Source organism: Gaeumannomyces tritici, assembly GCF_000145635.1.
Source record: "Gaeumannomyces tritici R3-111a-1 unplaced genomic scaffold supercont2.5, whole genome shotgun sequence".
NCBI classification, from domain to species: domain Eukaryota; kingdom Fungi; phylum Ascomycota; class Sordariomycetes; order Magnaporthales; family Magnaporthaceae; genus Gaeumannomyces; species Gaeumannomyces tritici.
This window is the reverse complement of record NW_008804549.1, coordinates 36,020-60,223: the sequence shown is the minus strand read 5'-3', so window position 1 is coordinate 60,223 and position 24,204 is coordinate 36,020. Positions and strand designations below refer to the sequence as shown.

At 60.9% G+C, this 24,204-nt stretch overlaps 6 protein-coding genes and 1 non-coding gene across 7 annotated transcripts in view; 4 read left to right on the top strand and 3 right to left on the bottom strand.

Annotated features, from left to right (window-relative positions):
- Positions 1 to 779, top strand: part of GGTG_08993 (peptidase S41 family protein) — a 4,029-nt gene extending 3,250 nt beyond the window's left edge. Inside the window, exon 4 of the mRNA XM_009226835.1 lies at positions 3 to 779. Coding sequence (XP_009225099.1) covers positions 3 to 405 — 403 coding nt within the window. The 3' untranslated portion in view covers positions 406 to 779. The remainder of the gene's footprint in view (positions 1 to 2) is intronic.
- Positions 780 to 3,807: 3,028 nt separating this feature from the next.
- Positions 3,808 to 6,249, top strand: GGTG_08992 (high-affinity nicotinic acid transporter). Its single transcript, XM_009226834.1, has 5 exons — positions 3,808 to 4,443; positions 4,508 to 4,834; positions 4,897 to 5,081; positions 5,146 to 5,533; positions 5,595 to 6,249. Exons 1-5 carry the CDS (start codon positions 4,226 to 4,228, stop codon positions 6,022 to 6,024), a joined length of 1,548 nt encoding a protein of 515 aa, XP_009225098.1. The 5' UTR covers positions 3,808 to 4,225; the 3' UTR covers positions 6,025 to 6,249.
- Positions 6,250 to 7,580: 1,331 nt separating this feature from the next.
- GGTG_20177 lies at positions 7,581 to 7,652 on the bottom strand. Its single transcript has one exon. It is a non-coding gene; the product is annotated as a tRNA-Trp (tRNA).
- A 187-nt stretch (positions 7,653 to 7,839) lies between these two features.
- Positions 7,840 to 9,180, top strand: GGTG_08991 (hypothetical protein; the record flags this gene model as incomplete). The annotated part of the gene is made up of 3 exons (XM_009226833.1): positions 7,840 to 7,877; positions 8,005 to 8,190; positions 8,256 to 9,180. The coding sequence occupies 3 exons, from the start codon at positions 7,840 to 7,842 to the stop codon at positions 9,016 to 9,018; spliced, it is 987 nt and encodes a 328-aa protein (XP_009225097.1). The 3' UTR covers positions 9,019 to 9,180.
- A 1,051-nt stretch (positions 9,181 to 10,231) lies between these two features.
- On the top strand, positions 10,232 to 16,021 carry GGTG_08990 (hypothetical protein). Its single transcript, XM_009226832.1, has 4 exons — positions 10,232 to 10,472; positions 10,659 to 10,913; positions 12,360 to 14,530; positions 14,592 to 16,021. Exons 3-4 carry the CDS (start codon positions 12,998 to 13,000, stop codon positions 15,471 to 15,473), a joined length of 2,415 nt encoding a protein of 804 aa, XP_009225096.1. The 5' UTR covers positions 10,232 to 10,472; positions 10,659 to 10,913; positions 12,360 to 12,997; the 3' UTR covers positions 15,474 to 16,021.
- A 170-nt stretch (positions 16,022 to 16,191) lies between these two features.
- Positions 16,192 to 18,155, bottom strand: GGTG_08989 (aminopeptidase Y). Its single transcript, XM_009226831.1, has 2 exons — positions 17,765 to 18,155; positions 16,192 to 17,699 (listed from the first exon to the last, which is right to left on the bottom strand). Exons 1-2 carry the CDS (start codon positions 17,866 to 17,868, stop codon positions 16,322 to 16,324), a joined length of 1,482 nt encoding a protein of 493 aa, XP_009225095.1. The 5' UTR covers positions 17,869 to 18,155; the 3' UTR covers positions 16,192 to 16,321.
- A 702-nt stretch (positions 18,156 to 18,857) lies between these two features.
- GGTG_08988 (DNA binding regulatory protein AmdX) lies at positions 18,858 to 22,776 on the bottom strand (the record flags this gene model as incomplete). Its single annotated transcript, XM_009226830.1, has 2 exons — positions 18,858 to 22,447; positions 22,641 to 22,776. 2 exons carry the CDS (start codon positions 22,774 to 22,776, stop codon positions 18,858 to 18,860), a joined length of 3,726 nt encoding a protein of 1,241 aa, XP_009225094.1.
- Between the last annotated feature and the right edge of the window lie 1,428 nt (positions 22,777 to 24,204).

Sequence of the window (24,204 nt, the reverse complement as noted above, 5' to 3'; positions counted from 1 at the left end):
AGCGGGGTCAGCGTGCTGGGGGCGGCGTACGCGCTGACGCGGGCGTCGCGGCCGGGCAGCGCCGGCGGCGTCAACGCCAAGAACGCCTCCGGCACGGGCGACGCGCAGACGCCGCGCCAGTTCCTATACCAGGCCGCCAACTGCCGCGTCTGGTACACGCCGCGGTCAGTCATGGACCCGGACGTGAACTGGAAGACAGCCGTGGATGCGACCTGGGGCGACTCGGACGGACTCTGCGTCGACAACAGCATCGTGCCGCTCGACGAGACGGCCGGCCCGCAGCCCATGGACCCGCTGTTCCAGCTCAGCGTCGAGCGCAAGGCGGCCGATGCTGCTGGGAGCCGGGCTTCTTGGGCTACGGGCGTCGTGGCCGTGGGTGCAGCGCTAGCAGTTTTGGTTATTTAGTAGGGGTTAGTTGGTGTATATTTTGAGATTCCCACTGTATAATTCCTTGTCTCTAATCACATACCAACGGCCCTATTGCTAATGACACACTGTTATCACATGCTGCATCGGTGGGTAACATTAGACTTTTCTCATGGGCTACCCTGGGAATCTCTCTGCACGTACTGTGCTGCCACCTCGCCACGTGCGTGCAGTCCAAATGTTTGGGATCATGAAGCACAAGACAACTAGACAGCTGCTGGGGAAGTCTGTGGCGCTGACTCTGTGTGCACAAATTCAGGCACCCAGGCTGCCTCATGTCTGGCAATCTTGTTGCCTGCCGATCCCTCGAGACCAGCCGCCTCCGAGCACAACCACGTTGGAGCGGCACATGCGATTCGCGTCGCTTTATGGTCCAACAAGTGCTGGGCGCTCGCCAATCGACCTCGACTGTCCTCTGGTCGTTTCAACCAAACCCCGCTAGTAGATGCAGAAGGTAAACCTTCCCCACGATGTTCCATCCCTTTCAGTCTCAGCCTCAATAATTAGCTCAATATCGGGAAACCCCGAGAAACCAGCCCGAACAACCTAGTTCAGGCGACGGTTTCCCCTAAGACAGGCCCTCGCTTGGGCAACCGACGCTTGGGAACACCCGAGCTCCGTGGCTGCGGGACGGTACCCCTGGTGGGAGCTAGAGGACGGGCTATGGTTTCGTCACATGTCGTCTTGCCCCCACCGTCGTCGCGATAAACGACCAAACTTTGTTTTGGCGGGGGCGCGAAACCCCAAGCGCCAGATCGGGCGGCGCTACTGCGCCCGTTGGTCCAGGGCCGGACCAAAGGAGCTAGTGAGGTGCCGATCTGGCCAGCCCAAGAGAACGAGGGGAAGAATGGTTGGATTATTGTCGCAGCCAGCGCAATCGCATGATGCATCCGCGTCCTGCTGCTATCTGTTTTTCACAAGCACGACAAAGTTTTGGGCGTGGCGAATCAACCCAGCTCGAGTCCGCTAGCACTGCGGCTGACCTTTTCCGAACATCCAGTGCATCCTTTTCCACGTGGCCGGCCGAACGTCGATCGGAAGGATCGGTTACAGCTGGTGGTGGTGGTGATGGTGGTGGTGGTGGTGGTGGTGGTGGTGGTGCGTCAAACCATGCATGCGACGCCATAATTCAACGAGAGTCCCTCAACAGAACCGCAACTTGCAGTGGAGCGATGCAAAAATCGAAAAGGTAAGGATGTCCTGTCTGTCACTTGCGCCAAGACATGCCGGACTCATGACGAGCCGTCTCTGCGCAAGCCTGCCGTCCAGAGACTTGGCGGAGGGACGAAATCCGCACCCGGGGACACGGTTAGTCGCCCCAGGAATATGCCCTTCCTGGGCTACGGGCAGGCCTTGGCCTTTGGGGCTGTGGTGGTGGGCACCGGATATTGACTTTCATTTGCAAGCGGTTTGTTCAATTTAACGGCCATCTGGTTACGCGAAGGGTACGAACGTGTATCTATGGGGGAAGCGGCCTCGGACAAGGCCCCACTTCTGATGTCCGAGGTCTGCTTGCTGCCACCCAAGAAGAAGGAGAACAAAAAACAAAAACAAAAAAACAAGATTGTCCCTTGCGATAGCGCAAGACTCCGTTGTCGACATGAATCTAGTGTGTGTGGAGCAGTCAGGACAGACTAAGCCCCTCGGGCGGAAGGATGTTGGTGACCCCCAGTCGCCGCCACCAGCAGTCTGTTCTCCCTTTTATTTCCCTTTTTTTTCTTTCTTGGAAGGCGGGCATGGAGTCGACCACTCGGGTCGTGGGGACGACACCTCCCACCCCTCACGACGCCTGTTGCTCCTGTGGCTTGCGTTGGCACCACGTGGCCCAGCGCAAGGAATCTTGGCGAGATCTCTTGTCGCGCGCCCAAAGGGGACCAAGAAGGGGGACCAAGGGAGGAGTATCAACGGCGCCAGCCCGTCGTCCCCAAACGTGTTGGCTGGCATGGATGCTTCGTCCTCGCCAGGCCGGTCTTCCTGCCAAGGGGCGAAGGGCACATGGCGTCGGCGATGATGGCTGGATGAAGGCGAGGGCTACTTAACCGGGAGCGGGTTGCATTTAACCTGCATGTCAGCAGGGCCTGCAGCACCCTGTCAGGAGAAGGACAGCCAAGATATTGCTCAGCAAAGAAAAATACGGCAGGCTTTCTCCAATTTCCATGGGACCCCCGCCAAGCACACAGATTCGGGGCCGCCACATCCACTCGGTCAAAAAAAAAAATCCCATGGGGTAAATCAAAGTGGGGAGGGGCCTGGAATGAGGAGGGCGGATCCGCAGGCCAGGGTTGGTGTCGCTTGTCCGGTTGTTGCTGCCGTGTTGGGCAGTGGCCACTTGGCACTGCGTCTGGAAGCGAGCGGTGGGTGGGAAAATGCGAAAAGAGATCTGGACAAGCCTGCCCAGCGTCTTGTCCCATCTTGTGCTGGACGGTTTCGCGGGGGTCACGCTTTGGGGATGCGCGTTGGCAAAGTTGGCAATCGACGACACCAAACCAGACCAGAGTAGCGAAAACCAACGACACCAACCCCGTGAATCGATATTCAGGCCTCTCCGCTAAATAAAAACAGCCCTAATGCATGTTCTAGCCCGCCGTCCGGTGGCGTCCCGGCAGTCCAGTAACCCCCAGCCAATTCAGCCCTTTCCACTGGTGCGGAACCCGAGGTCAACCCTCTGTAGTAAAGGTACCCGGACAGAAGGACCGAGTGATGGCCTTGGCGCATAAGCGTGCGGCGACAGTGCCAGCGTCACCGCCCCTTGTTGGCTATTGACCTCCGTCTCTTGCTTGCTGTGTTCTCCGAGATGAAGGGGACCTGAAGGGGACCTGAAGGGAAGGCACAGAAATATGCACAGAAACGGTTCAAGCCCCGACGCCCTGACCCGAAGCCCGTCCCGTGGCCGGCCATTCTCTTCCTCTACAGCGCGCGTCCCGGCCCTCACGCCGCCTCTATCCTGATGTCAAATATGTACTGCATGCCGCGACAGGCTAATTCCAGGGGACCAGAGGCGCGTGCTGGCTACTGGCCCAGAACCCCAGCTGCAACACCGGTTGGCTGCTCAGGTTCCTAACTACCAGCGACCACGGCTCCTTCGTCCTGCGTGTCAGCGGCGTGTGCGCGGTTCGGGGGGCCAAGGGAAAAACCAGGGGCAGAGGTGTGTTGATCCTTTCCCACTTTCGCTGCTTGCGTTTTTTCCCCCAGGCTTCCGCTTCGAACGACCGACGTCTCCCTTTTTCCCTTGCGCCTAGCGTCGTGTTGGGGTGGTGAGCAGGCCCAGAGCGGGTCCCCCGGCTGCCCAATGGGGCCGTCCTAACGGGCCTCGAGCCAGGCGACAGGGGTGCCCCAACTCATCATCATTTTCCCGCCTACCCACACACACTCCCTCCCTGTTGGACGCGCAGGTAACCCGCCGGGTCTCGAGGGTTGCTTGTGCATCCCGCCGGCTTGCGAGATTCTCTTTATCTAGACACCTTCCCGCCCTGCCGTTCCATCCGGGGTCCTCGTCTCCTTCCTCCTCCTCATCCCCCTCGTGGCCCATTGCCTCTTCCTCTTCCCTTTTTTTTTTCTTTCCCTCTTCTTCTCTTCTCCCTGCCCCGCCTACATATACTCAGGCGGTGCTTTTCGTTCCTTGGTTCGAAGGAGCAACCATATCCCCTTCACCTGGCTCGTCACCCTTGACTCAGACCTCGCCTTACCGGGCCACCACAGCCGAGGTCCTCTCCCCAGGGCAGGTTTGGTTGACTTCCCGTCAACCAAACAAGCAAAGAGCAGAGAAGACATAAACAAGGGACAAGAAGGAACCGCAAAAATGGGCCACACGTCGGATCTCTCGTCGGATCACGAGATCAAAAAGGGTGCCACCAGCCAGACCCCCAGCGTCCGCGTCGAGAGAGATGGCGAGAAGGCAACCCAGGACCAGGTCGACTACCGGTCTGGGGACCCAGAGCAGGCCACCGGGCCCTGGGATGCCGCGGCCACCAAGAAGCTGATCCGGCGCATCGACCTGCACCTGATCCCCTTTCTTGCGTGAGTTTCTACACCTAGAAAGAAGACGCGATCTTTTGATACCGTCGCTAACATGCCTGGTCAGCTGTCTGTACCTGCTCTCCTTCCTCGACCGCACCAACATCGGCAACGCGCGCCTCGACACGCTCGAAGCCGACCTCAAGCTGGACCCGGCGCGCCTGCAGTACAACGATGCCCTGTCCATCTTCTTCCCCTTCTACGTCGCCGCCGAGATCCCGTCCAATATGGCCATGAAGCGCTGGCGGCCCTCCATTTGGATCCCCTCCATCATGGTCGCCTGGGCCATCTGCACCACCCTGCTTGGCATCGTGCACAACTACGCCGGTCTCATGGTCTGCCGCGCCGCTCTAGGCATCGCCGAGGGTGGTCTGTTCCCGGGCATCACCTACTAGTAAGCCCTTGTCATGCCGCCCGCCGTTCTAGCCATCTTTCTGTTTTGCTAACGCCTCCCAGCATCACCATGTGGTACCGCCGCCATGAGTGCGGTCTGCGCATGGCCATCTTCTTCTCCGCCGCCACGTGCGCCGGTGCCTTTGGTGGTCTCCTGGCCCGTGGCATCCTGGAGATGAGGGGGGTCGGTGGTCTCTCGGGCTGGCAGTGGATCTTTATCCTCGAGGGCATCCTGACCTTTGCTGTCGGTGAGTAACTGTCAAGCAAAAGTACACGCACAAAGACGGCAGTGCTAACGCGTCCTGTCCACAGCCCTTCTGGCCTACAAGGTCATGTACGACTACCCCGACTCGGCCAAATTCCTCTCGGACGCCGAGAAGAAGGAGGTCACGGACCGCCTCAAGCTGGACCGCTCGTCCCTGGCCGACGAGTTCGACATGCGCTACTTCTGGGACGCCATCAAGGACTGGAAGATCTGGGTCCACATGGTCATCACCATCGGCATCTACACCGGCCTCTACTCGTACTCGCTCTTCCTGCCCACCATCGTCAAGGGCCTCGGCTACAGCGACCCCAAGGTGGCACAGCTCATGACGGTGCCCCCATATGTTGTCGCCTGCTTCTTCTGTATCGCCGCGGGATGGGCCGCCGACCGTCTGGGCCAGCGCGGTCTCTTCATGAGCTTTTTCATCCTCATGGCGTAAGTTGCTTCTGCCCCTCCCCGCAAAAGATTGTTCACCCAACGGCTAACACACCTCCAGTATGGCCGGCCTCGTCATGCTCATAGTCAGCCAGTCCAACAACGTCAAGTACGCCGGCTGCTTCCTCCTCGCGTCGGGCATCTACCCCAACGTGCCGCAGGGCGTGGCCTGGAACGGCAACAACATCGGCGGCTCGCTCAAGCGCGGCGTCGGCATCGCCATGCACGTCGGCTTCGGCAACCTGGGCGGCACCATCTCGGGCTACCTGTACCTGGCGCGCGACGGGCCGCACTACATCTCGGGCCACGCGACCCTGCTCGCCCTCGAGGGCATGGCCCTGGTTCTGTCCATCTTCATGCACGTCTACCTCCGCCGCGAGAACGCGCGCAGGGACGCCCAGTACAAGCCCCCCGCCGAGTACACTGAGGAGGAGCGCGTGGCCGAGCGCCACAGGGGCGACAACGCCTCCTTCTTCCGCTACACCATCTAAAGCGCTGTCTGTTCTAGGATTCGGGAAAATGTGCGGTTGGGATGGATAGGGATGGTATGCAGCATGTCACTCTTGGCTGGGAAGTTTGAAGCAGGATCGAAGAGATTCTCTTCGGGTTTCTCTTTTTTATGGAGCGACTTTTCCTCTGTACCTGTGCATGAGTCTGTTTACGAGTTAGATAAAGCTTAAAGATCAATGATGTGATAATACACTGTAATGTCCAAGCGTTTTGGTATGGTGATGTGGAAATGGCTGGCGATGCAAGTGACATACACACCGAAGGCATTCCAAAGGCATGCTCCTTCGTCAACCACCCCTGACGGGAACGGATCCAAGGACGGATGAGCAGGTGACCATTCTAGGCACTACGTGGTAGACCTCCGTGGAGAGACGTGACTTGTTGGAACAACCCAACTTGATGTTGACCTGGTCCGCCAAACATAGCTCTATCCGTTCCAGCCATTTCCCATCCCAAGGCATGTCCCATGCCACTAGCGACGATACCAGATTCGAGCGGCCATAAAGGGCAAGCATGTAGCCCCAGGCAAGGATCTCACAGAATCGCGCGACCGAAATGGCCAGAAACGAAAATCTGATATCACAAAGGCCCAAGGACGTCATGTCGGACGGACAGGCCGACAGCAGCTGGAGGATGCGAATGGTGCCCAGGTGCCATACAAGCCATCCAGATCAACAGCCCACCTTGACCGGAGATGAGATAAAAAGGCGCACGTATCTGTGGCGGTCCTGGAGTTGAGCGTCACCGGGCACGGCCTGTTGCTGCAACATCCGGCGTGCCTAGTAGGCCGGGCGAGGATGGCGAGAATGACACCACTCGACTAACATTTAACTCCCTTTTCCTACTTGACACCCAAGGCCCTTGGTGTGAAATGGGTCGCATTCAATCCGTGCCTAGAGAATGGCGCTACCAAAACACGTGCGTGCGGCTCTCCGGCTGCTAACCGAGTGACTACCCTCATCCCATCATCTCATACTCAAGAGGTGGCCTGGCAAATGCATGCAGACAAGCCCACAGGCGGTTCTGTGCCAGGGGGGAAGCTGATCGTCAGGTCTTCCTGGTCACATCGTATGCCTCCATCGCACTATCCACACTCTCCCTGACGACACGCGAGGGGCGACGCTCATCCAAGCCATCCGCGAATCAAATATATACATATGTATGTATGTATCTGGAAGGCGTCGACACTCGGACGAGAACTCCACCTAACTCTGCCCATCAGATATGTGCCCGCCATGCTTCAAGGGGCTGTCGACCGGGACACTGGAAACATGTCCTAACCTTGGAAACCCCGTTTTTCAGTGCTAAAGGCTGCCAAGTCGCGACAGTAACATGTCAAAAAACAGGCGCCAGCTGTAGTGTGTTGCTGTCGAGGGAAGAAATTCATGAACCGAATACGAATACGTTTGTGGCAACCAGCGTCTCCGCGTCGGCGCTAGTCCGCGCCTGTGATCTCGAGTTAACGTCTGCTGGCAAAAGAACGTTGTAGGTGTGCTTGAAAGAAAAAGAAGAAAAAGAGATGCCCTGGACGAGCAGTTGACCCCGACCCGATTTGAACGGATAACCTTTTGATCTGGAGTCAAACGCGCTACCGTTGCGCCACGAGGCCCACATGGATGCAGGTTGAGTAGAGGAGCTTCACAAGGGAAGATTCCGCAAGCGAGCCAGAGGAGCTTGGCACCCCAAAGGGTGTTTCCTCTGGTCGGGTTAAAAAGCCAGGACAAACAAACTGGCGCAGAATTGCATGTTTTCTAGTCACTCCCCGAGGTTAAAAAAGCCAATACTCATGCGTCGCGATGACGGGGATGGGCAAAGACCCTGACACGGCCAAGCAGTGAGCGAGTGGCCTGGTTGCTTCCTTGCTTGGTTGCTGGTAGGCCTCGACCGCAAAGCGGCAATAGGCACGCCCTGCCATGGAAAGCCCCGACTGCCAGGGGGATGTGGGTTCGACAAAACAACAGGACACTGCGCGATAATGAAGGCGAAGAAAAAGAAAAAACGGTGATGCCCGGCGGCGGCCTGGCCAGTCCTGTGACCAAGCTGGATGGCCCGCTGGTTGCTTTGCGCGGGGGCTTTTGTGGGGCATACCCGCTGGTGACGGGCGAGGCTAGGACTGGGGCGATGCAAAAAAGACGCCAGTGGTTGTGGTGCGCCCGGCAGGGACATGGTCGCTGTAAAACAAAGATAAATGCTAATCTATAAGGCGCGAAAGCCGCATAAAGCGTGCAAGATTGACAATCTGGGGAATATACGGTGTAGGGGTGGTTATATCTGGCAACATATTGTGTGGGCAGGCAAGCCTTGTAGTTCCCTCCTGGCCCACCCTGTTTAGATTGGGCCTGGCGGGCGCGGCGAGCGCCTGCTGTGCTTGGATGATTGTCAACTCCTGCTGTCACCGGTGGCCCCCCATTGGTGCATCGAGGTTCGCAAGAATCAAGCTGCTTGCTTCAGCTGTCTGCCTGACTGCCTCTGAACGTCAGGACTCTCCCGCACCGCGTGAGCCGCGCCGGGAGGTCTGGCAATTTAAAAGCAAGGCACTCTGGACCGTCGACGTCGCACTACAGGCTGGTCCAATGTCACGACGCCCTCTGCAGCAGCAATTCGACCAAGTCTCTGCGTCGGGGCTGGGGCGCTTGCTCCAGAAGCATATTCGACATGGCCTCGGCCTGCTCAGCTTGGGTGACGAAGACGCGAGAAAGCGGCATCGAGAGCACAAGAGAGTGGAAAAGAAAAGGGCAAGGCCCGAGGACCGACGCATAGTCGACCAGGCCCCGAGAGAGATGGGATATGGTCGGTATCGAGACGGAGGCAAACACGGAAAAGTATGCAGAATTGTTACTCAGCAAAATGGGTGGGTTGCAGTGCGGTACTGGGATTCCAAAGGTCAAATGATTCCAAAGGGCTCGCGCCAATTGGGAGGGGCTGGAAGAAGCGGTTACATGTCCGATGCCGGAAGGAAACCTTTCGCCAATTGACGGGATGGAATCATTCATGTTGATCTGATGGAAGGAAACACAGGCGGCACACCCGTCATCCCCCAGCGACGCATGCGGCCCTGTCACGCAAATTGCCACGGTTGCATCGTGGCCGGCAGTCCTGGTACTTTTTATTCTTCACCTCGTTCTGGAGGACACGAGGACATTTCCGTTACGTGCACGGGGCCAGGGGCTGGCCAGGTTGGAAAAGCCACCGCGCGCATCGTGCGTCGTGCATCAGCCACAGAAAGCAAACCGCAACGACCTTGCGACCTTGGAAATGCGGGAGAGCGGGAAGCAGGCAAGCGAGCCAAGGAAAATCCTGAAACGACGCACAAGTGCCGCTCGACCCGGCTTTTGGCTGGCAGCTGGGGACACGCTCGACAGTGGATGAGTGGACACACTCGCTGTGCTCTTGGGCAGCGTCCAGGACTCCCCGGTCTCGACCCTTCGTCTCTTGTTCGTCGGTAGCCCTTGCGATTCTAGCGCCGCCGGGTGACGTGGAGTCTCGGCCGGACCCCGCGTTAGTCAAGTCGCCTCCCGCCTCGCTCTTCATCGGAGAGACTCGCGGCCTTTACTAGGCGTGCGCTGGCGGCGAATCAGCTAGGCTGATGGGGCGGCATGATCGGGGGTTTCTTGGCAACTACAGCTCGCCCGGTGCCCAGCAGTGGTACGCGGCCTGGCACTCTGGCAGAAGGGCAGACGACGGGAAGCCAGGCGCCCGCCCGAACGGGTCTGGTGCGGTGGGCAAGTGGGTGAGGACATGTGGGTGGGCGGGCGAGTGGCCGGGAGACGCACGCTGTCGCGTATCCTTGGCTCTCCGCTCCGAGGCAAATGCGCAGCACAGAGCTCCCGACTAGCGCGACGGATGCCACCACACCACTCCGTCGCAGATGACGGCTGGGAATCAGTGCATTCTTGCAAACTGGGAACAGATCGGGCGCGCGAGAGCCGTCAGCGTCACCTTCCCTGCCTGCCGGCGCTGGCGATGTGGCTGGAGAGAGGCGCAACAGACAGCGCGCCATGGCGTCTGATGCTAGTGGCTTGTGTGAGGAAGGAGCTTCTGCCATCTCGGCCTGCCCGACCAAGACCTGCGCCAACCCCCGCCAATTGCCAATGCGACCCGGTTTTCTGGCAAGCGCAGCGTGCCATCAGAAATAGAAGCGAGTGCCGTCATCGTCGATGACGCAGCCAGACCTGGGGCAGGCCCGGGGGAGAGACGATGGGAGGAGTCTTCTCTGTTCCCTCTCCCCTTTTGGCCCTACCCTCCCCTCTGTCCCGGCTGCTGGTCATGTAATCAATCAATCAATCGATTGTCCTCGTCACCGTTGTTTTACACAGCAGCAAACAAACGGAGTTGCTGCTACAGGGCCCCCGAGCTAAGGGATCATCCGTCCGCCAGCCGCCTTTTTTTTTCCCGAGTTGCTTCAATTCCGCAACCCCTCCTTTCGCTGGTAGGTGCCTTCCGCATCGGCGCATCGCGACTTCTTCTCTCCATCGGGCGGGCCCATCATCGCTGTTGCAGCGAACTCGGCGTGCGCCGGTCTTGACTCGGCAGGTTTTGACAGCAATGGCGAGACCGAGGGCTGGCGACAGCATCCAACTGGGCAAACACTAAAATAACACCTCCTCGGCTCTAGGTAGCATTTTAGCCCGTTTCCCATTGTTCACTTCCCGGCCGAACTGCGAAACGCCAGCTTCCGGCACCCTGCACGACAAAAAGGCAAGACGCCCTCTGCACCCGTGGCTGGTGTTTGCTGTGGACTATAGGTTTTTTTCTTCTTCTTTTTTTCGTCCTGTCCAACTCACCCCTTGGGCCAGCAGCAGTCAACTCCGGGCTGCCCACAGGGCCACCGCGGCTAGCTGTCTCGGCTGCTGCTACAGGGAGAGACAAGGTATGTGAAAACGATTGATTCTGTTCTGCGTTCGGCCAGGTCCAATGTCTCCCACACTCCCCCCTTCTGCACACGCCTCGCATTGCACTCCACATTCCACCACCCATCCCAGGCAATCGCATCCGGGCAGGCGACATCTAAAAAAGAAAGGAGGAACCAAGGGGGCACAAGCGTCGGCACGCCCGCTGACCTTAATCCCCAAACCCCAAACCCCAAACCCAACGCCCGGCGCTCGGTTGGCGTGCTACTATGTTTTGTCCAAATCCAGGCCCGGTCCTTTCTAGCCCAGAGGCAGCTGGAATCTCCCCATTTCTGCCTCTTGTGCCTCTTCTGCTACCATCTCTCCTTTCTTTTTTATTTCGCCAGTCAACACACCGCAGCCGCGTCCTAGTCGCTACTTTGGGCCGGTGCCTCTGCGTTGGCAAAGTGGCGTGGCCCCATGCCCCTTTCCCTTTCCCTTTTCCCTATTCAACATGGCCTCCCATCCTGACCGCCTGCCTCCCTGTCGCCTGCCCGTCCTATTACTCGCCCTGTCTGGGAAGCCCGTGATAATACACCCGTAACGCCCCCCTCCCCTCCAGTAATATCTGCTGGGTTTTATGAATCAGTCACCCGCAGGGACTGCACTTGGACTGGCCGAGCCACTAACTGTCCGTCCGTGTGTCCCTTCTCTCTCTGTCCCCTCCCATCCTGGCACTGGCCCCTTCGCCGTCGCCTTCCTCGCCTTGAATTGCCGTCCCCTCCCTTCCATCGGGCTGCACTGTCCCCGTCCCGTCCGTACCACATGCCCTGTCCTCCACACACCCCCCAGCCTGCACGCCCGGCTCGCCTCCCCGCACAAAGCCCGCCTCGCTCCCTTTCTTTGTTCCTCGCCCTGCCGCTTCCAGTGTGTGCTCATCAGGTCTACGCCGTGCTCCACTCGGCCGGTCGCGGCCTGCTGCCCTCCGCAACATCACCCACATATCCCTACCGCCTAAAATACCCTTCTATCCTATGCCTCGCCGCGATATCTAAGCATCTAAGGATATCCTCACCTCCCCGCCGCCAGCGCATCACACCATCCCTCCTACCTGTACCCTGCGCCCTGCGCAAGGTCAAGGCATAACGTGACGGCCATCCCCCACAACCTGCAGCCAAACTACTCTGTTTTAACCCTGTTTTACCTTTTTGCATCTTGTCTTCCCCCACAATATCATATCTTTAATTCTCCTCTCGCCCCAAGCCGAGGACCAACCGACCACGCCCCGTCTCCCTCTTCTTCTGTTACATTTGCCCAAAACATATGGTGCAGGCCGATTATGCCTAGGAGCAACTGACGGCTTCAGCCCACGTCGTACCCGAAGCCAGCTCACACCAGCAGACGTTGGAGTGTCTTGTGCCGCACTGGTGTCCTTGCAGTCGTCCAGTGTCTTCTAACGCCGCTCGAACGCCTCACCATGTCTGCAGACGGAGGAGATCAGTTACAAAGCGCCCGGCTCCCTCAGCCACCGCCGCCGCGCCAACATCACCACCGCTCGAGGGCAGAGCCTTACTGCCACTCGGCCCACGGCACGCTGTACTTCAACCCCAGGGGCCGCAGCGACCGCCGTTCACTCCAGGCTGCGCCAGCCACCTTCCCGAACCCGCTGATCGGGCCGAGGCCAAGGAGGCCACATTCGATCCACATCGTCTCGTACCCGGCCGGGTTCATCCCCCGCGATCTTCGGCAGGAACTGGGCGACCCATCGTCGGGAGAGGGGACGGCGAACGGCAGGAGGAGAAGCAGCAAGCAGAAGAACAGTGGTGGTAACAAGAGGAGGAAGGAAGAGAGTCGGAGCAGTCAGGACCCGGGGAATCAAGGAGGAAAGGCCAGCAGAGTACTCCAGAAGATACTCTGCGCCTTTGGTAGTGGATCCAGGACAGCACCAGACTACCAACTCCCATCGACACCGACACCGGCACCAGCACCGGCACCGGTACCAGAACCACGAGAGGCAGCACCCAGAGTTACGGTCCAGCCGAGGTCGCGCCCAGTGAGCCTGCTAAGCATCGGCAGGAGGCTTTCGAGGCTCGGGGATCTTCCCGAGGAGCAGGCCTGCGCAAACATGGTCGAGCACATGGTCCGCCTACCCCCTACTGGCAGTATGGCGTCCCCAACTTCGGCCACGACCAGTTATAGGAGCAGCATATTGCCGCATCGGTCGGCAAAGAGCGCCGTTATAGGCTCTGCAGTGACAGAGATCCCGTCCAAGCCGGTGGCGTCGGGCAGCGGGCTCAGCTGCTCCATCGTGCTAGCGGAGCCCAACGTGTTTCTGTCGGGCTTCGAGCACGACGGCCACGCCCGCGAGAACGTACACAGCGGTACGGCGCTGCTGCGCGGCAAGCTCGTGCTCAACGTATCCAAGAACGTCAAGCTCAAGTCGGTCACGCTCAAGCTCGTCGGACGCGCCAGGACCGAGTGGCCCGAGGGCATCCCACCTCTGAAGGTGGACCTGTTTGAGGAGCAGTCGCTGCGCACGCAGGGCCTGACCTTCTTCCACGCCATGCACAACAGCTGGGAGACCGAGTTCGGGAACCAGTGCGTCTTTACGCCCAAGCAGGCCGCCACCAACGGCAGGCGGCCTAGCTCGTCACACGGGCTGGGCCGGCTGTCGCCCACGGGGTCCAATATGTCGGTCAATACGCTTATGCGCAGCGGCCTCGGCACCCAGGCCCGCCAGTCGACGGGGCTGACGGCAAAGGAGCGCAAGAGGCTGTCGCTGCAGTCGGTGCAGTCGCGCAGCTTCGGCAAGGGGGAGTCGCCGGCGCTGCCCAGCCAGGCGCAGCTCAAGGGCTACAAGGTTTTCACGCCCGGCACGTACCAGTACTCGTTCGAGCTGCCCATCGACCACCACCAGCTCGAGACGACGCGGCTGCAGTACGGGTCGGTGCGGTGGCAGCTCGAGACGGTGGTGGAGCGGGCGGGCGCGTTCCGACCCAATCTCCACGGCGTGCGCGACGTCAGTATCGTGCGCGTGCCCGACCAGCTGTCGCTCGAGATGAGCGAACCCATCTCGATTGCGCGCCAGTGGGAGGACCAGCTGCACTACGACATTATGATCTCGGGCAAATCGTTCCCCATCGGCACCCGCATCCCCATCGCCTTCAAGCTCACGCCGCTGGCCAAGGTGCAGGTGCACAAGATTAAGATATTTGTGACCGAGTCCATCGAGTATTGGACCAGCGATCGTCGCGTCACGCGCAAGGACCAGGGCCGCAAGATGTTGCTACTCGAGAGGACGGCCGGCAAGCCACTCGACACAAAGGCCTACGAGGGCAGCGAGGTGCGCGTGCTGCGCGGCGGCGAGCTGACGCCCGACGAGCGGCAGTGCGCGCGCGCGGCCGCGGCCTGCAGACGCCACACCGAGGCGCAAAGAGCCCAGGCTCACCTTGCTGGCGCCTGCGTCGTCGAGCCGCTCCCGGAACCGACCGAGAACCTGCTGGGCGACCTGGACCTAGGTCTCGAGTCGTACTGGGCGGCAACCGAGATGGAGATGAACGTGCAGCTGCCGACGTGCGAGATGATGGCGCGCGACAAGTCCAAGCGGCTGAACCCGGACTGCAGCTGGAAGAATGTCAACGTCTTCCACTGGATCAAGGTATGGTTTTCTTTTGGACCCGTCCTAGCCTCTATGGCTCACCACACTAACATGCACACAGATCGTCATGCGCATCTCCCGCCTCGACCCCGACGACCCGGCCGGTCAGCGCCGCCGCCACTTCGAGATCAGCATCGACTCGCCGTTTACAGTCCTCAACTGCCGTGCCACTCAGGCCAACACGTCGCTGCCCCAGTACACGGGCCTGGACATGCCCATGTACCGCCAGACCACCACTTGCGGCTGCCCCGACTCGGCCGTCATCGCCACAGACCCCAGCCCCTGCAGCTCCACAGGAACGCTGCCTGTCGTCGAGATCAACCCCGCCGCCGCCGCCGCTGCCATGCCCGCCACCCCGCCCGCCGCCCACCTGCCCACGGGAACCGCGACACCTCCACCCTCACTGCGGCCTGGGACCAGCAGTACCACTAGCACTGCGACCGGCGGCCTGCGCGGAGTGGCTGCGACACAGGCCCCCAACCCGCTGCAGCGCGTCCGAAACCAGGACGTGGGCGTGGCACCGCCTAGACCGATTCACCTAATACGCGTGCCCTCTTATAACCCGCCGCCCTTCGACGCCGAAGAGCCGCCACCGCCGCACGCGACCACCCTGATGACACCGCCGCCGAACTACGACCTGATTGTCGGCACGCCCAGCGTCGACGGGCTGGCCGACTACTTTGCGCGCCTGGCCGAACACGACGACACGTCGGGCCTGGCAAACACGAGGGCCGACACGGATAGCACCGACGACGACGACGAAGACGAGGAGCTCGACGCGCACACACCCGCAAGACTGACGGACCGGTCTGGCAGGGTCAACGTACCGAACCCACGCACGCCGGGCGGCAGGAACGTGCCTAGCCGCAGCTTCGATATTCAGCGGCCCGTTATGCACCTCTCCATGGCGGGCGTAGCCAGGCGAGGCGAGCAGATGGTGTGAGCTGGGTGTTTTTTTGGATACTAGTTTTTGGACACGCGTCATTTTGGACAACTTGAGAAGCCCGGATTTGGCTCCCACGTGGGAGAAATCTGCGGATATCATGTGTCTTGGGCCTATATCAAACGTTGCGGGGACGGATGTGTTTTCATTTACCCTTCGCATTTTCGCCCTTTTTTTTCCCTTTCTGGTTAGGGTGAACCCCTCCACAGACCTCGAGCCTCGACCGCCCTCCCTCCAAACACCACGACAGGAAGGGGAGGATACGCATACATACACGCGACCACACACACCTACACAGACGGCGCAACATACATAAGCATTGCCATCATTTCCAAGCATTAATCTTTATTGGAGAAGAGATACCATTAGGAAGTTATACCATTGTGCTACTCGACTGCCATAATGGCCGGTGGCGGGAGGGGCGGGCATCTTTCTTTGCATTTGTTTTTTCTTGAATGGAGTCCAAGGAAGTCATACTTTTGTATATATTCGAATGGTGGAGTAGGGCATGGCATGAATTGAATCAGACATTTCTGGCATTGATATAATTTTGTGTCGTCTCCATCCTTTGCGTATGGTGGCATTTGGAGAAGGCGAGGGCTGTGATCCCAAGCCATGTGTCACGTCCCAAGCCTCCCGGGCCGGTTTGGACACCATGGGTCTTGGCGAGACACGGCAGGTGGGTCGCAGCTGCCGTCGCTGGTTTATTCACTGTAGCACCTGGCAACGGAGACATGACGTGGACAGGTGATTTGCACCGGAAGAAAGAAAAAAAGGCTCATCAAGCATCATCATTTATTGCTTTTTCTCTTGGGTACACATTATATTACGCAACACTCGACAGCCTCCTAAATGCGGCTGTTGGCGCTGTGGGCGCACGTGTGCTGGTGCTCGGCGTGGGCCTGGATGTTGGCCCAGCGCTGGAACTCGCGGCGGACCGAGGCCGCGTCGGAGCGCTTGGCAGGCGTCGTCTTGGACCGCGGCGGCACGGCGCTCAGGTCCAGGGCCAGCGCGGCGGCGGCGCGGGCGGCCGCCTTGGCGTTGATGGTCAGGGCGTCCCAGTCGATGTTGTTGAGGTCGTCGCAGGCCAGGTGGTAGCACGGGTCCGTGGGCGCGCCGGCGCCCGTGAAGATGCCCGAGCTGGGGATGCCGCGGTTCAGGAACCCGACGTAGTCGGAGCTGGTACCAAAGGCGCCCCACTCGGCCGGCTTGCCCTTGGACGAGATGTAGTCGACCAGCATCTGGCCGCCCACCCGGCCGCCCGGGTTCGCGTCCTCGTACACGACGAACTCGGGGAAGGGCGAGCCGATCATGTCGTAGTTGAAGTAGAAGCGGATCTTGTCCGCCTCCTCCTCGGACAGCTGCGACGGGCTGGTGTAGTGCAGCGACCCGATCAGTCCGGCCTCTTCGGCGCCCCACCAGATGAAGCGCACCTTGTTCTTGAAACCGCTGTACTTCTTAAACGAGCCCATGATTTCGAGTAGCGCCGTCGAGCCGCTGCCGTCGTCGTTGATGCCCGGGCCGGCCTGGACGCCATCGAGGTGGGCGCCCAGGACCACCACGTTGTTGGGGTCGCCTTCCTTGGTCTCGGCCACAATGTTCCACGACTCGCGCGTCTCAAAGACCGAGTCGACCAGGACAGTCACCGTCAGCGCCTCGCCCGCAGCCAGGCGCGCCTTCCAGGCCACGCCGTTCTCGAGCGAGGTGGTCGCCACCGGCACCAGCAGGCCGATGTTCTCAGCGCCCAGCGTGGCCGAGCTGACGGGCGTGCCGGGGTTCTGGTTGTACAGCACCACGGCGAGGGCGCCGTGGGCCTTGGCTAGCTTAAGCTTGTCCGAGATGGCACACGTGCCGCGCTTAACGAGGGCGATCTTGCCCGTGGCGTCGATACCCTGCCAGTCCGAGGCCAGGCAGCCCGAGCCCGTGGCGTCGTTGACGGGCGTGTCGATGAGCTGGGCCGTGATGCCGCCGGCGGGCGTGGGGTGGTTGTAGAGCAGCGTGATGACATAGGCGGCCTCACCGTCCGGGCCCGTGAGCTTGATCTCCTTGGTCTGCTCAAAGGTGTGGTTGAAGTACTGCTTGTACGTGTCCATCTGCTTGTGGAACCGGCCTTGGGCGCGCTCGAGCACGTAGTCGGACGACTTCTCGTAGCCGGGCAGGCCAAAGGCGCGGTTGCCGCCGTTCTCACGCGCGATCTTGTTGAAGTGCCACAGGTTATTGCGGAGCCTGGAAAGTCTGTTAGCCTTGTGCGGCGGGACGAGGCACAGTGGCAATCGGGACAGGCAACCTACTCGCTGGTCTTGATGTCCGCCTCGACCTTGTCCAGCGTCAGGGGCTCGTTGGCCAGGACGCCGAGGGCGCAGAGCCCGGCGGAGAGGAGGGAGGCCGTCTTCATGGTGGGCAGTTGGACACGCGGGTGCGTGCTTTGTCGACAGTAAAGTGGACAAAGGTGTGCCTCTGGGGAGCGGATGAAGAGAGAGGGGAGAGGGCGGCGATCTGGCTCGTCGGGGCGGGCGACGGCGCCAACTTATACAAACCAGCCGGAGCTCATGCCGCGCCAGATTCTTGGGGCCAACAGCTTCGCCGCCTCTTCTTGGCGCCATTGAGGGCCCAGGATCCAGTCGCGCCATCGCCCCTCCCGGTCGCCATGCGTCTTGCCCTCATGTCGTGATACGATACGCCCGCCGCCTGTAGCCGCGAGCCGAGGATGCGGAGAACGAGGGGCCATAGAATGTCGGCGCACCCCCCGCCACTGCGTCCCCCGCAATGCCAGGGGGCCAAGGTTACCAGGGGCCCAAGGGGAAATGATGAATGGGGTGGAACTGAGTGTCACTATCAGTTGGCGTGGTAGACTCGTTTTTTTCCCTTCCCAGCCACGGCCCAGATTGGAAGCTCATGTCGTGCGCGGTCAAGGAAACGGCAGGCGGGCCACGACGGCGGCAGGAGCAGTCGGGTCAGCTCCAGCCCTGGCTGTCCAATCGCTGTAGCCGCAGAGTCGGGGCTCCGGCTTGGCACCTTCCTGATCGAGAACCGATATACACCTCGCAAATGGCGCCAAGATGCCGCGGCCCACCAGCTTTGCACCTGCCTTGTGCGTCCAAGGCTGTCTCGGCTGCTTGCCCGAGCTGAAGCCGGGTTGCAACATAACCATTCACATCCAAGCAGGAACAGAAGACAGACCAACGCAACAAGAAAAATGACTCCATCTCGTCGTTTGTATCGTAGCAAATCTGGTTAGGTACACGGTTTTGTTTTTCAACCCGACGCCCCCTAAATCAAATCAAGGCCCCTCATATCCAGTTACCCGCATGGTATCAACAAGTACATGGTCGTAGTTATCCCAGATATCCAAGAAGAGAAGAAAAAAAACAAGCTCAGCCATGCTCAATCGCTGGCAACCACCGACATCTCGGCCCGCCGCCGCATATGGTTGGCGTGCTGCTCAAGACAGCTGCCCATCAGCCGCGTGATGGGCCAGGCCCCGGACCTGCCCAGCATGTGCGCCGCCACTCGTAAAATCTTGGCTGCGTAACCCCCTTGCTCCGCCGCTAGGGTGCCGCCGTCGAGGGTTATCTTGATCTCGGCGCTATCCACCACGTCCTGCACCTTCACCAACAGCTTGACGTCCTCCTCCTCGAGCAGCATGATGGCCGGGACCTGGCCCAGCTCCACCTCGTCCTTGCCCAGCACCCCCAGGTACCGGCCCACCCGGTCCTGCAGCGTCGCCACCCACTCGGCGAGCACCTGCGAGCAGTCGAACGCGCACATGGCCGACTGCAGTGGCAGCTCGCGGCTAAAGTCGGCAAACGTCACCCCGAGCCGGTCCGACATGGCCAGCGAGTCAGCCGCGAAAAAGGCTGCCCGCCTCAGGTGTTTCTCCCGCCGCGACGTTGCCCGTCCGGCCGCCGCGAGACCCGACGCCGACGCCGACGACATGGAGCCCGTTGTGCTGTGAGTCTGTGCCGCCTGCGGCTGCGGTTGCCCGGGGCCTGTTGCCGAGGGCGTCTTGACTGCGCCAAAGTCTGGCGAGGACGACTGGGTCGGCGGGGAATCTATAAATACGGAGCTGCCGGCACCCGAAGTCTCGGACCTATCCGTTATTGTCGACTGTGTGGGCGAGTGCTGTGCGTGCTGCACAATCTCCTCGCCGCGAGAGAGCTCGCGCGCCAGCCCGTCCCAGTCCCGCTGCCAGAACTTCTCCTTGGTGACCGACATGTTGACAAACAGGCGCACGTAGGCAAGGTCCAGGAGCGGGATCGAGTCGGCCGAGAGCGGGCCCAGGCCAAACGGGTTTGGTCGCTCGAGGCTGTGCCGCGGGTTGCTAGCCCAGGCCGCCTGCCACGCCCTCAGCGCCGGCTCGATGCGCCGGTGCATCAGCTCCGTCTCCTCGTTTGTCCATGTCCTGTTCCGGTGCCTCTGCCTCGTCTCCCAGATGTAGTTGTGCAACGCGTTTATCAGCACCAGGCAGCCAAAAGTGCTGGGCTTCAGGTCGCTGCTGGGGAGGTCGGCCGGGTTGATGGACGAGCCAAAGGGCTGGTGGGCGCCACTGCTGCTGGTGCTGGTGCTGCTGCTTGGCCCCGCCGGCGCGGGCTGCTGCTGCCTCTCGCCGGCGCACAAGAGATCCCGAAGGGCCTGGTGGAACGTCATACGGTTGTGATTTGCCGCCGCTACCCCTCCCTTGGCATTGAACTCGGCCGCGTTCTCGGCTGCGAAGAACTCCTCGTCACAGGGCAGGTCCAGCCCAATCTCCGAGTTCGTTAGGGCCGGCATGTGGTTGTACGCTGACACCACCATGCTAGACAGGATGAAGATGACATATAGCGTGCGTTTCCGCTCCTCCATCTCCTTCCACCTGAGCCATTCAGCTTGCTGCTCGGCCTCGGATGCCTGCTGCTGCTGCCGCTGCTGTTGTTGTTGCCGCTGTCCTTCCCCACTCCAGGGACCTTCGATCCCATCCATGCCCTCATCCCCGCTGCGCTGCCGCGGCTCCACCCTCACTGGCCTGAGAAGCTGCGCTCCACTGGCGAGGCTGACTAGTGTCGCCGAGTGTGTGTGAGCAATCTCGGCGGCGCGCTTATCCGCGCAATTGTGCCCGTATATATTATTTAGCAGCATCGCTTGCGCCAGCCAAAGCGGCGTTTCCCCCCGCCCGTCGGCTGGGGGCGCCCTTGTGTCGGCCGTCGACGCGCGCCTGAAGCTCGCCAGGCCGACTGTCGCCTTGCGCTTTTCCTCTAGGTAGAGCCCGATCATCTTCTTGGCCATCTCGAAAAGGTGAGCCGACTGTTCGCACTCCATCTCGTACAGGGCCCCGATTGCCGCCATGGACAGGATCAGGCAGCCGGCCCCGGGAACGGCGCCTCCACCCAGTCCGCCGACCAGGTTCGCGGGCAGCTCGAAGGAGAGGGTGGGGACGTGCAGGAACGGGAGGTGGGGGTGGAAGTAGCGCAGGTACGCGGCCACGTACCGCTGCATGTCTTGGGTGCTCGGGAGCTGCTTGTCGACCGCCGCTGCCGTCGAGGCCGAGCCGTCCTGGAGCTGCGTTGCCGCGGCCCCGGGCGAAAATCGGCGTCCGGTGAGGAGGGAGTGCTGCGACGTCCCGCAGGACAGTGCACCTAGGATGGCGTGTCTTGTTGAATCAGTGATAGTCGCGATGGGTGAGGTGCCATGATTGTTACTACCATTGATCGACGAGGGCGTCTCGGGCCCGGCACCGTAGCCGCCCATGGCCGCGTGATTCATGTTGGGACCACCCATGCCGGACAGGACCGAGGGACTGATCGAGTTCAGCGATGGCGGGGGCGTCGATAGGTATGGCTCGATCATGCCCTTCTGGTGCGGCGGTTGCGGCGATAATGGCGTGCCGTTGAGCAGGTCCGGGAAGAAGCCGCCCGTCATGTCGATGCCGAAGGGGTGCGCCATTTGTGGAGGGCCCATGATAGCGGTGGGCTGGAAGAAGGTGGTGGATGGCGCAACGGTGGTAACAGCGGGGTGGTTGCTGGAGCCGTCGAGCATGACGTCGCTGATGCCGCTCTGGCTGGCCGTGCTGATGGCCGAGGGAGAAGAGCCGTCGACGGCGTGCTCGGGGGCGTTGTTGAACGACATCTGGTGCTCGAAGCCCGTCAGCCAGTCGAAGGTCTCGTCCATCTGGTGCGCCGAGGCCATGTCGGCCATGCCGCCGTGGGCGAAGGGCGAGGTGGGATCGATGGCCATGGAGTGTGGAGAGTCGCTGTAGTGCAGCGCATTGGGGTTGATGGTGGAGCCAGAGCCGAAGAGCAGGCCCTCAAAATCGAACTCGTTGGTGTAGGCGGCGATGGGAGGGGCGGTGCGCAGCCCGTTGGCAAAGGGGTCGAAGCTGCCAATGGCGTGCGTCTCTAGCTTTGGGAGGCCGTGGGCCATGCCGCGCTGGCCCATGGCCGCCGCCATGCCCGCGTACGAGTGCTCTATGTGCTGCTGCATGGGCAGGCCGACCAGGCTGGGGTGGCGGCTGTGGCCGTGCGGGTGACCCGAGTTCATGCGCGCGACGTTGGCAGTGGCGGCCGCCATCATGGATATGTGCGCGCCGTCGACATGGCTGATGGTGTTGGCTCTGGGGCGCATCGTCGTGGGGCCGCCGCCCACGCCCGAGACGGTGCTGCTGGCGATGCTGTTCTTGCGCGCGCGGCTGCCCGGGGGCACGGCGCCGCTGGCGCTCTCCCTGCGGTTCCGAGGGCGCGACGAGGGCGTTGTCGTCTGGTGAAGCTTCTGCTGGTGGCGCAGCAGCAGATCCCTGCGAGCGAAACATCGTGTACACTCGGGGCACTGGAACGGCTTCTCCTTGGTATGTGACCTTTCGTGGCGCTTGAGGTGCTCCAGCCGGGCGAACGAGCGCTGGCATGTTCCGCAGACGTGTGGCCGGGGCTTGTCCGTCTTGGGTGGAGGGAAGTTGTTGGCCGGCGGCGCAGTTTTTGTGTTGACCGTAATCGAGGAAGCTGTGCCTAGCAGGAAAGCGCAGTGGTTAGCTCAGGGCTCATCGAGTGTCGACAACATGTATCAGGCGTGTGCATCAATGGCCGAAGCCGGGCAGGAGGTGACAGTAAGGGTGGGAGCAGCGGCAGCGGGAGCGGCGGTATCCATTCGGCATGCCCTAGGTCCGCAAGTCCAATGTGCGTATAAGCCAGTGATGCCTACCAGAATCCTCGCCGCCCTCGCTCACAGCTGGCACAGCGGGTGCGCCAGGGATCTCGGGGTATGCTTCTGTTTTTACGATATCGGCCATGACGGCTTCCGTGGTCGCCGGAGCGCCGGATTCTGGGACAGTCTCCATGGTCGTCGTCGCCTCACGCTAGCGACAGATCGGCGGGCAGGACAGAGCCTTGCTTGCTTCCCCCCGCAATGCTTCTAGCACCCAAGGGCCGGACAAGATACAGCTAGCAGAGCTCGACGGCAGTGGAAACGCAGGTCGTCGGCGGTTTGGTCAATGCTTGGGATGCAGTCCGGGAACCGTCCAAAAAAGCAGAGGTGCACTCGGCGGTTGGAGAAGTCGGTGCGCTGCAGCAAACTTTGGGAGTCTGGCGGTTGAAGGGGTTCGAGCGATGGCTGCGCAAGGGCCACGGGTGAGAAGGAAAGCTGCAGGCAGGCTGGCCGGGCGGCAGGCTGTGTCTACTCGGTATTGGCTGGAGCTGCGGGAGCTACAAGTCGAGGGCGACACAGTGACAACGAGGGGTGCCGGCGAGGGGAGCAGGAGTCGGAATTGGAGGATGAGGCTGGCGGCAGCATGCTCTTGGAGTCTGGGCGGGAGTGATTAGCAGGCTGGCGACAAGTCTCGACAAGTTTCTGCCTGGTCCTCGACAAGAAAAAAAGCTATCCAGACCGAGCTCTCTTGTGAGAAAAGGGCGAGGCGAGGTCTTGGTTGTGTGGCGGTAGTGGGAGGAGCGAGGTACAAACGGCGAGGTGAATGGGGCACGGGAATGGGGGAGCTGCTGCTGGTGGGGGGGGCAATTGGGCCCGAGACTGGCTGGAACGTGCAGTGGGCTTGCTCGCAGTGGGGCTCCCGTGCTGTGTGGGCCGTGCTCGGCTCCACTGGTCCCACTGGGGTTGTCCCCTGCCCTGGCGCCTGCCTGCCTGCTTGCTGCCTGCCTGCCTGCCTGCCTGGTGCGTGCCTTTCTGCCTCTGATCAGTGTGGACTTGCGGAGGCGAAATTGACAGGGCCGCCGACACAGTGTGAAGACAAAATGGCGTTGCATCCAGCGTATCCGCTGCCAGGGAACCTCGCAGGGAACCTCGCAGGGGACAACCATGGCCGCCGCGCAGGGGACCTGGAGCCCAGCCTAGTCCGCAATGGGCGTAGCCTCAGGACCAGGACATGTGCAGGGGTCGTCATGCGCAAGCGAGCGAGAGAGCACGACCGGGGATTTGGCAGGGAAGACGGCTTACGAGCGTGCCAGCCTGGGCAAGATCCGAAACCCCATCGCGGAAATGTCTGGGAGTCCGCTGTGCAATCTGCGTGGTGCCGCTAATGCTAGCCATAGCAGCGACGATGCAAAAGTATAATGCTCAGGGCCGCTAAAACATTAAATCTCAACTAGCACCGCCACCTGCTCGATGGGGACATGTCCCGTCTACGTGCTCGCCGCCAAACGTCATTTTTGCTGAAGGGTATCGGCCGGCAAGCCAAGCCAACGGCTTTCGTTTCGGCAGGCGGAGCCACTAGCAGCCGAGCTGCTACTGCCTGTGTGTGCCAGATCAGGGGGGG